Source organism: Astyanax mexicanus, chromosome 2 (assembly GCF_023375975.1).
Source record: "Astyanax mexicanus isolate ESR-SI-001 chromosome 2, AstMex3_surface, whole genome shotgun sequence".
NCBI lineage: Eukaryota > Metazoa > Chordata > Actinopteri > Characiformes > Acestrorhamphidae > Astyanax > Astyanax mexicanus.
Window position 1 is genome coordinate 23,444,708 of NC_064409.1, and position 11,169 is coordinate 23,455,876.

At 43.3% G+C, this 11,169-nt stretch overlaps 1 protein-coding gene across 1 annotated transcript; it reads right to left on the bottom strand.

Annotated features, from left to right (window-relative positions):
• Window positions 1–6,704: 6,704 nt before the first annotated feature.
• On the bottom strand, window positions 6,705–9,938 carry LOC111192916 (uncharacterized). Its single transcript, XM_049474332.1, has 11 exons — window positions 9,693–9,938; window positions 9,537–9,581; window positions 8,973–9,062; window positions 8,762–8,838; window positions 8,626–8,659; window positions 8,309–8,394; window positions 8,118–8,214; window positions 7,961–8,026; window positions 7,554–7,808; window positions 7,161–7,229; window positions 6,705–6,823 (listed from the first exon to the last, which is right to left on the bottom strand). The coding sequence occupies exons 1-9, from the start codon at window positions 9,729–9,731 to the stop codon at window positions 7,701–7,703; spliced, it is 642 nt and encodes a 213-aa protein (XP_049330289.1). The 5' UTR covers window positions 9,732–9,938; the 3' UTR covers window positions 6,705–6,823; window positions 7,161–7,229; window positions 7,554–7,700.
• Between the last annotated feature and the right edge of the window lie 1,231 nt (window positions 9,939–11,169).

The following is an 11,169-nucleotide window of genomic DNA, read 5'->3' on the forward strand; positions in this document are numbered from 1 at the left end:
GGAAGTGATGCACGGAGACAGACACCGATTCTCCTTATGAATATTTTCATCAATTGGTATGAAACCCACAATTGCAGTGTCATGAGCAAATGTCTACAATGAGCAGTTTCAAAGAACGTATAGTGATTTCTAGCTCGTAGTGTGAAAAATCTCACGAAAAAAGTAAAATGAACTGAACTTGAACTAGTTCAGAAAAGCTGTGAACTGGCACAACACTGTCCACAGCAATCACTGAATTGATTAGAGCACTCAAATCGTCACAATTGTGCCTCACTTCACCACCTCAAACCATGTAAACCTACAGGCACAGCAGCCAGAAGCTCAAGTTCACCGGAAAGAGGAGGGGTTATCCAGGGCCAGAGCCGTAGAAAGAGTGAGCCCATGATGCCACTCTTCAGAGGAGATTCAAATAGGAGAACAACTTGCAATTGGCCACCTTAAATACCTTTGCTCATGATTGGATACACCTGGCTATAAAGTTCAAAGCTCAATGAGGTTACCAAACCAATTTTGTGCTTCAGTAAGTCAGTTAAAAGTAGTTAGGAGTATTCAAATCAATAAAATGATAAGGGTTCCCATACTTTTGCACCGGTCAAATTTTGGTTTAATGCATATTGCACATTTTCTGTTATTACAATAAACCTCATGTGTCCATCAGCTATTAGATATATAAAACTGAAATGGCTGTTGCAAACACCCAAATATTAAGAACTAAAAATGATTAAGATTAATAGGGGTGCCCAAACTTTTTCATATGACTGTACCTTTTGGCTGGTTAAATGGTACAAATCTGTACTTATTGCTGTTAAGAATGACTTTGTACTTCAATGGGAACAAATCTGACCCAGTAAAGACCAATATTGTACCATTGAGGGTACAATTATGAAGAGTGTACCTCTATCATACCTCTGTTTTTTAAAGTGTACCTATCTGCCCTCCCCCTCTCTATCTACCTATCTACCCTCCTCCTTTCTATCTACCTAACTGCCCTCCCCCTTTCTATCTACCTTCCTCCTTTCTTTTTATCTATCCTCCCCCTCCGTATCTACCTATCTGCCTTCCCCCTTTCTATCTACCTATCTGCCCTCTCCCGTTCTATCTACCTATCTACCCCTTTCAATCTATCCTCCCCTTTCTATTTATCTATCTGCCCTCCCCTTTTCTATATACATATCTGCCCTCCCCCTCTCTATCTACCTATCTACCCTTCCCCTTTCTATTTACCATTCTGCCCTCCCCTTTCTATCTACCTATCTGCCCTCCCCATTACTATCTACCCATCTGCCCTCCCCCTTTCTATTCATCTATCCTCCCCCTCTCTATTTACCTATCTGCCCTCCCCCTCTCTATCTACCTATGTACCCTTCCCCTTTCTATCTACCTATCTACCCTTCCCCTTTCTATCTACCTATCTGCCCTCCCCCTTTCTATCTACCTATCTGCCCTCCCCCTTTCTATCTACCTATCTGGCCTCCCCCTTTCTATATACCTATCTGCACTCCCCCTCTCTATTTACCTATCTACTCTCCCCTTTTCTATCTACCCAACCTTTTAATTTATCCTCCCTCTTTCTATTTATCTATCCTTCCCCTACCTATCTGCCCTCCCTCTGTCTATCTACCCATCTGACCTCCCCCTCTCCATCTACCTATCTACCCTCCCCCTTTCTATCTACCTATCTACCCTCCCCCTCTCTATCTACCCTCCCCCTTTCTATCTACCTATCTGCCCTCCCCCTCTCCATCTATCCCCCCCTTTCTATCTACCTATCTGCCCTCCCCCTCTCTATCTACCTATCTGCCCTCCCCCTTTCAATCTATCCTCCCTCTTTCTATTTATCTATCCTCCCCCTACCTATCTGCCCTGCCCCTCTCTCTCTATTTACCCATCTGCCCCACCCTCTCTATCTACCTATCTACCCTCCCCTTTTCTATCTACCCATCTGTCCTCCCCCTCTCTATCTACCCTCCCCCCTTTCTATCTACCCATCTGCCCTCCCCCTCTCTATCTACCCTCCCCCTCTCTATCTACCTATCTGCCCCCTTTCTATTTACCTATCTGCCCCCCCCTCCCTATCTACCTATCTGCCCTCCCCCGTTCTATCTATGCCCCCCTTTCAATCTATCCTCCCCTTTCTATTTATCTATCCACCCCCTCTCTGTCTACCTATCTGCCCTCCCCCTTTCTATCTACCTATCTGCCCTCCCCCTTTTTATTCATCTATCCTCCCTCTCTCTATTTACCTATCTGCCCTCCCCCTTTTTTATTCATCTATCCTCCCCCTCTGTATTTACCTATCTGCCCTCCCCCTCTCTATCTACCTATCTGCCCTCCCCCTTTCTATGTATCCATCTACCCCCCTTTTAATCTATCCTCCCCCTACGATCTGCCCTCCCCCTACGATCTGCCCTCCCCCTTTCTATCTACCTATGTACCCTCCCCCCTCTATCTAGCTATCTACCCTCCCCCTCTCTGTCTACTTATCTGCCCTCCCCCTTTCTATCTACCTATCTGCCCTCCCCCTTTTTATTCATCTATCCTCCCTCTCTCTATTTACCTATCTGCCCTCCCCCTTTTTATTCATCTATCCTCCCCCTCTCTATCTACCTATCTGCCCTCCCCCTTTCTATGTATCCATCTACCCCCCTTTTAATCTATCCTCCCCCTACGATCTGCCCTCCCCCTTTCTATCTACCTATGTACCCTCCCCCTCTCTATCTACCTATCAGCCCTCCCCCTCTCTATCTAGCTATCTACCCTCCCCCTCTCTATCTACCTATCTGCCCTCCCACTTACTATCTACCCTTACTATCTCCCATCTACCCCTCTTTCAATCTATCCTCCCTCTTTCTATTTATCTATCCTCCCCCTACCGATCTGCCCTCCCCCTCTCTATCTACCTATCTACCCAGCCCCCTCTCTATCTACCTATCTACCCTCCCCCTTTCTATCTACCTATCTGCCCTCCCCCTTTCTATCTATCTACCCTCCCCCTCTCTATCTACCCATATGCTCTCCCCCTCTCTATCTACCTATCTGTCCTCCCACTTTCTATCTACCTATCTGCCCTCCCCCTCTCTATCTACCTATCTACCCTCCCCCTTTCTATCTACCTATCTGCCCTCCCCCTTTCTATCTATCTACCCTTCCCCTCTCTATCTACCCATATGCTCTCCCCCTCTCTATCTACCTATCTGCCCGCCCCCTATCTACCCACCTATCTGCCCTCCCCCTTTCTATCTGCCCTCCCCCTTTCTATTGATTTATTGATCTGCCCTCCCCCTTTCTATTGATTTATTGATCTGCCATCCCCCTTTCTACTGATCTGCCCTCCCCTTTTTATTGATTTATTGATCTGCCCTCCCACTTTCTACTGATGTATTGATCTGCCCTCCCCCTTTCTATGTATCCATCTACCCCCTTTTAATCTATCCTCCCCCTTTCTATCTACCTATCTGCCCTCCCCCTTTCTATCTACCTATCTACCCTCCCCCTTTCTATCTAACTATCTGCCCTCCCCCTTTCTATCTACCTATCTGCCATCTCCTTTTCTATCTACCTATCTGCCCTCCCCCCTTTCTATCTACCTAACTGCCCTCCCCCTTTCTATCTACCTATCTGCCCTCCCCCTTTCTATCTATCTACCCTCCCCCTCTCTATCTACCCATATGCTCTCCCCCTCTCTATCTACCTATCTGCCCGCCCCCTATCTACCCACCTATCTGCCCTCCCCCTTTCTATCTGCCCTCCCCCTTTCTATTGATTTATTGATCTGCCCTCCCCCTTTCTATTGATTTATTGATCTGCCATCCCCCTTTCTACTGATCGGCCCTCCCCTTTTTATTGATTTATTGATCTGCCCTCCCACTTTCTACTGATGTATTGATCTGCCCTCCCCCTTTCTATGTATCCATCTACCCCCTTTTAATCTATCCTCCACCTTTCTATCTACCTATGTACCCTTCCCCTTTCTATCTACCTATCTGCCCTCCCCCTTTCTATCTACCTATCTACCCTCCCCCTTTCTATCTAACTATCTGCCCTCCCCCTTTCTATCTACCTATCTGCCATCCCCTTTTCTATCTACCTATCTGCCCTCCCCCCTTTCTATCTACCTAACTGCCCTCCCCCTTTCTATCTACCTAACTGCCCTCCCCCTTTCTATCTACCTAACTGCCCTCCCCCTTTCTATCTACCTATCTGACCTCCCCTTTTCTATCTACATATCTGCCCTCCCCCTCCCTATCTACCTATCTACCCTTCCCCTTTCTATTTACCTTTCTCCCCTCCCCTTTCTATCTACCTATCTGCCCTCCCCATTAGTATCTACCCATCTACCCCCCTTTCAATCTACCCTCCCCCTTTCTTTTTATGCATCCTCCCCCTCCATATCTACCTATCTACCCCCTTTCAATCTATCCTCCCCTTTCTATTTATCTATCCACCCCCTCTCTATCTACCTATCTGCCCTCCCCCTTTCTATCTACCTATCTGCCCTTCCCCTTTTTATTCATCTATCCTCCCCCTCTCTATTTACCTATCTGCCCTCCCCCTCTCTATCTACCTATCTGCCCTCCCCCTTTCTATGTATCCATCTACCCCCCTTTTAATCTATCCTCCCCCTACGATCTGCCCTCCCCCTTTCTATCTACCTATGTACCCTCCCCTCTCTATCTACCTATCAGCCCTCCCCCTCTCTATCTAGCTATCTACCCTCCCCCTCTCTGTCTACTTATCTACCCTCCCCCTCTCTATCTACCTATCTGCCCTCCCCCTTACTATCTACCCTTACTATCTCCCATCTACCCCTCTTTCAATCTATCCTCCCTCTTTCTATTTATCTATCCTCCCCCTACCGATCTGCCCTCCCCCTCTCCATCTACCTATCTACCCACCCCCCTCTCTATCTACCTATCTACCCTCCTCCTTTCTATCTACCTATCTGCCCTCCCCCTTTCTATCTATCTACCCTCCCCCTCTCTATCTACCCATATGCTCTCCCCCTCTCTATCTACCTATCTGTCCTCCCACTTTTTATCTACCTATCTGCCCTCCCCCTCTCTATCTACCTATCTACCCTCCCCCTTTCTATCTACCTATCTGCCCTCCCCCTCTCTATCTACCTATCTGCCCTTCCCCTTTCTATCTACCTATCTGCCCTCTCCCATTCTACCTACCTATCTACCCCCCTTTCTATCTACCTATCTGCCCTCCCCCTTTCTATCTACCTATCTGCCCGCCCCTATCTACCCACCTATCTGCCCTCCCCCTTTCTATCTGCCCTCCCCCTTTCTATTGATTTATTGATCTGCCATCCCCCTTTCTACTGATCTGCCCTCCCCTTTTTATTGATTTATTGATCTGCCCTCCCACTTTCTATTGATGTATTGATCTGCCCTCCCCCTTTCTATTGATCTGCCCTCCCCCTTTCTATTGATCTGCCCCCCCGTTTCTGTTGATCTGCCCTCCCCCTTCCTATTGATCTGTCCTCCCCTTTCTATAGATGTCCTCCCCCTTTCTATTGATCTATTGATCTGCCCTCCCCCTTTCTATTGATGTCCTCCCCCTTTCTATTGATCTGCCCTCCCCCTTTCTATTGATCTATTTATCTGCCCTCCCTCTTTCTATTGATCTATTGATCTGCCCTCCACCTTTCTATTGATCAGTCCTCCCCCTTTTTATTGATGTCCTCCCCCTTTCTATTGATCTGCCCTCCCCTTCCTATTGATTTATTGATCGGTCCCACTTTTCTATTGATCTGCCCTCCTCTTTTTATTGATCTGTCCTTCCCCTATTTATTAATCTATTGATCTGCCCTCCCCCTTTCAATTGATGTCCTCCCCCTTTCTATTGATCTGCCCTTCCCCTTTCTATTGATTTATTGATCTGCCTTCCCCCTTTCTATTGATTTGATTTATTGATCTGCTCTCCCCTTTTCTACTGATCTGCCCTCCCCCTTTCTATTGATTTATTGATCTGCCCCCCTTTCTATTTATCTGCCCTCCCCTTTTTATTGATCTATTGATCTGCCCTCCCCCTTTCTATCGATGTCCTCCCCCTTTCTATTAGTCTGTCCCCCCTTTCTATTGATTTATTGATCTGCCCCCCCCCTTTCTATTTTTTTTTATTTAAACCTTTATTTTACCAGGCAAATCATTAAGAACAACTTCTTATTTACAATTGCAGCCTGATCTGCCCTCCCCCTTTATACTGATCTGCCCTCCCCCTTTCTATTGAACTGTCCTCCCCTTTTCTACAGATCTGTCCCCCCCTTTCTATTGATGTCCTCCCCCTTTCTATTGATCTATTGATCTGCCCTCCCCCTTTCTATTGATCTATTGATCTGTCCTCCCCCTTTCTATTTATCTGCCCTCCCCTTTTTATTGATCTATTGATCTGCCCTCCCCCTTTCTATCGATGTCCTCCCCCTTTCTATTAGTCTGTCCCCCCTTTCTATTGATTTATTGATCTGCCCTCCCCCTTTCTTTTTTTTTTTATTTAAACCTTTATTTTACCAGGCAAATCATTAAGAACAACTTCTTATTTACAATTGCAGCCTGATCTGCCCTCCCCCTTTATACTGATCTGCCCTCCCCCTTTATACTGATCTGCCCTCCCCCTTTCTATTGATCTGTCCTCCCCTTTTCTACAGATCTGTCCCCCCCTTTATATTGATCTGTCCTCCCCCTTTATATTGATCTGTCCATTTATCTATCTATCCTCTCCATTTTTTGTTAAATCTATTTACCCTGTAAGGACAGCAGGAAAGTAGGGTAGAGGCTGTGCTCCTCCAGAGTCTCAGGCAGCGCTGTAGCCATCCTCTCTGCAGGGAAACATCAATACAGAACAACATAAGACATGGTGTAAAACCCTCTGATATACATCCCATACACATGCAATAGAACAGTAGACATACAAGACATACAATAGAATTGCTATAATATCCCGTTAATACGCCTACAATATTAAAAAATGTTTCTCAGACCTAAAATGATATTAAACTTATTTCTGATGGAATACAGATGGGTTTCTAATGTCTTGTTGTACATACAAATATACACGTTTTATGGTTCTGTGCTGAACATTTGACTTTAAGACCCCTGTTCTTTTAAAGAGTGAACTCGTTTTGCTTGCTGCTTTAGGTAAAACTAAACTCTGACCTTGTTTTTGGGAGCTGTTTCTATGCTCTCCACCATGACCTCCACGCTGTTCTCCAGATCCCCCTCAGCCTATAAGAGACAGAGTCAAAAAAATAGAGGGGTTTACCAAAGAACTGTAGACCTATAACTGTTTAAAGACAAAGTGAAATAAAAAACACCTTACTAATAATTTAACTGCAAAAAATTGTTAAAGTTTAATACTTTAAAGAAAGTGAAACAGAATAAAATGGTGTTTAAACCTCTTCTTAAGAATTGCTGTATTGTTATATCACTAAATAAAAAGTATTTTTACTAAATGAGATACAGTAAATGGGTCATACATGGAAAATATCTAAACAAGCTGATACTGCAGGTACCTCTTCTATAGCTGACAGCAAGATTCCCAACTCTCACCTGTGCAACTGGCACTGGCTCAGACTCAGGCTCGGTGCTGTTGGTGTCCAGCCTGTGAGAGGGATCCGCCTCTGCATCCAGCACCAGGACATCGACACCTGACCTGAAACGAGAGAAAATTGAGGTTTTAATGTTGGTGGCGAGGTGTTAAGAAATAATGTGCGTGTTAATGATGGGCAATAGTGCAGTGACTTCCTGGCTGGATGTCTCCGAGTGGAAGGTGGTGGTGAGCGACGCTACCTCTGCTTCCTCCCACTGTCCAAAAATAGATAAAACAAGATAAGATAAGATAAGATAATTGCTTATGAATCCAGCAGTGGGAAAATTGACAGTATTACAGCAGCAAGAGAACAGCAAGGCATGCCTAAGCAGAAAGACGTAACAATATAAGACAATTACAGACTGACCTGTGTTATAGGAGCTTGCTCCAGGAACTCCTCCTCTCCACTGTCGTCCTCCAAGTCAGCCACAGCCTAGAATGGGTTTCTTAAAACCTTTAGATATTCAATCGTTTGAAGATAGCAGAGAGAAAGAGAGGATATAGAACTAATTGCAAACTCTTACCTGTGCAGCTGGACCTGGGATAATCCTAGGCACTGGTCCAGTGGTGTCGAGCCTGTAAGAGGGATCCGCCTCTGCCACCAGCATCGGGCCATCTGACCTGAAATGAGAAAAAACAGAGGTCCTACTGTTGGTGGTGAGGTGTTTAAGAGACTATTTGAGTGTTGATGGTGAATGAAAGTGCAGTGTCTTACTGGCTGAATGTCTCCGGGGGGTAGGTGGTGGTGAGGGACGCGATCCGGGCTTCCTCACACTGTCCAAAAACAGATAAAGATAATTGCTTAGGAGTCCAACAGTGGGGAAGTTAACAGTATTACAGTAGTAAAGGGATAGCGAGACACACAGAAGCAGAAAGCTGGATACTTTAAGTGTATATATAGTGTGTATGTGTGTGTAAGGGAAAACTGTATGTGTGTCCTAAAAACTTTAAATCTTCAAAAGTTGGAAGATGGTAGAGAGGATACAGAATAAACCAGAAACTCTTAGTGTCCAGCCTGTTCCAGGGTTCTGCCTCCGCAATCGCCACCAGAGTCTTGCAGCCATACCTGAAAGAGAAAATGGGAGGTGTCAGGGTGGTAATTCAGAATCAGAAAGAGGGAATGGGAGGTGTCAGGGTGGTAGAGGGGCAGGTAAGGAGGCTGTGATACCTTGCAGGTGTAGTCGAAAGCAATGGAGACTCTGGGTGGGAGGTGGGCAGGAGTCCCTCCAGCTGACCTTCTATCCACTGTTAACAATAAAATTTCATGTTAATAGAGATTCAGTGAAAGCAGAGCTGTACGTATTAGTGATGCTGCTAAAACAGAGATGTATGACAATGATACGTGATTACACTTTAATTGTTTATTGTGCTTTTCTCACCATCTTAATGTGGGCCCGCCGCTTCATCTCGAGAGACCCGGGCTGACACGGCGGGGGCTCCTCCCAGGCGGCTGGCTCATCACCCTGCCACTGCAGACAATCGTATGTCAGTCAGCTCATCACTGCCTCGTTTTTTTATTATTATTACCAAATGTCATATTGTATGTATAATATTTACCTAAAACTATAACCACATTTGTTATGAATCACATATGCACATATTTTTAAGAGTAATTTCCTTCCCTTCAAATCTAAATCCGAAAAGAACAGGAAAATACACAATACAAATAAGTGTTAAATAATTTCACTAGCTCCTTTACAATATATGCTGGCTATCTAACCCTAGCTTAGCTAAACTAGGTTAGTAAATTCCACAGAGTGCACAGTGGATACTCAGAGAACCCTCTTCAGAAATGAACGTTGACTCAAAAACTCCAGTCTAAAGCTGGTTTAGTTAAATGTTGTGTATAACGTTATATCAGTAAATCTGAGGTTTTATAATAAGCGCTCTGAGCGGGTCTGAAAGTTAGTAGCTGCAGGTGTAACAGTTAGTGAGAGACTCACCGGAGACACAGGACGAGTCCTGAAAGAAAAGTCTCCTGACTGCGCCTGAAAAACAAAGCCCTGATTTAAACTCCTGTCCTAATCCAGCTCTGTTTTTTCTGAGTGTTACTGAGGGTGAATTTTGTGTAAAATGTGAGAAGTTTCCAGTTTACTCACCACTGTTGGAAGAGGTTCGCTCCTCCACTGGGGATCCATACCTGACCGGTGAGCTCCCTCAGCCGCTACAGTAACCTGAAAAACAAAAATACAATTAATTAGTAAAAAGTGAAAAACAGTAAAGATAATACAATTATACAGTAATTAAAAGATAATACAGATATTAAAACAGTGAATATAAAACAGTAAACTGGTGTTTAAGAGTTGTAGAGTGTCCTTCTGTCAAAGAGTTTCCGCTGCTGCTGCCGCTGCCACTCACGAGCTCCGAAGAGTTCGAATAAAAACACAAATGGAATCTTCGTGCTAATCTTTTTTATTATTATTATTATTTAAACCTTTATTTTATTTTAGCACAACAAATTAATCTACTTTTGAAAAATAAATGGAAATTCTGAAAAAGTGGATTTTAACTATTTTTAATTTGTTTTTTTTTTTAGCAATCTAGCTCTATTCACCCCATTCATTTTGGACTGACTCGCGGGCTCCCTCTAGCAGTTATCAGTTATATTTTTTCTGATATGAAGGGGAGTTAGAAATTGGGTAAGGAAAAGTTTTTTTTTATAAAAATATAATATAATATTACTATAATATAAATTATTATTATTTTTAAATATTTTATTTCCTGCTGTCCTGAAAATCCGCCCCTGGAGCTCCATTTTTTGAGAATGTGAAAACAAAGCAAACATACACACACACACACACACACACATAATATATACAAATACACAATACAATATACAATACAAATACACAATACACATATAAAAAAATATATAATATAAATATATTTTTTTCTGTGAAAGTTCAGGAGAAAAAGAGCCGGTATAGATAGAGCTAGACGGCTAAAAAAAATCCATTTAATTTTCGAAGGTAGATTAATTTGTTGTGCTAAAAATAAAATAAAAGTTAAAAAAGAAATCTAAAAATAAAATAATAAAATAAAAAGCAGGAAAATAAACACTTGCGTTACTTACCCCATAAAATGAACAAAAGAAAATAAATGATATAATTACTATTATTATTAGAAAAATAACAAACGAAAATAAACCCAAAATGTTGACAAAAATATAATCTAACGAATTAAAAAAAAATAAGAAACGAAACACTCGACACGACCAAAGAAAATGACTAAGACTTGTAATACTGAAAAAAAAAAAACGGGAAAAATAGCATCTGGGGATAAAAATCACAGGCTTTCTGCGCATAATAATAAAAGTTTTGGTTAGTTTCAGTTTCAAATCGTGAAAACAGCTCACCAAAACCTCAACCTGCGCTGAATTCAGCTCCGGGCTGTGAAGAGAGAGAGAGAGAGAGAGAGAGAGAGAGAGAGAGAGAGAGAGAGAGAGAGAGAGAGAGAGAGAGAGGCGCAGCGCATTTTGCCTTATTTCTCTTGAATAATTATCAGTACATTTGTTGGCTTTAGTGAATTTAATAGCATGAATTTAACTACACTTGTCCGACCTTATTTATTAAAACG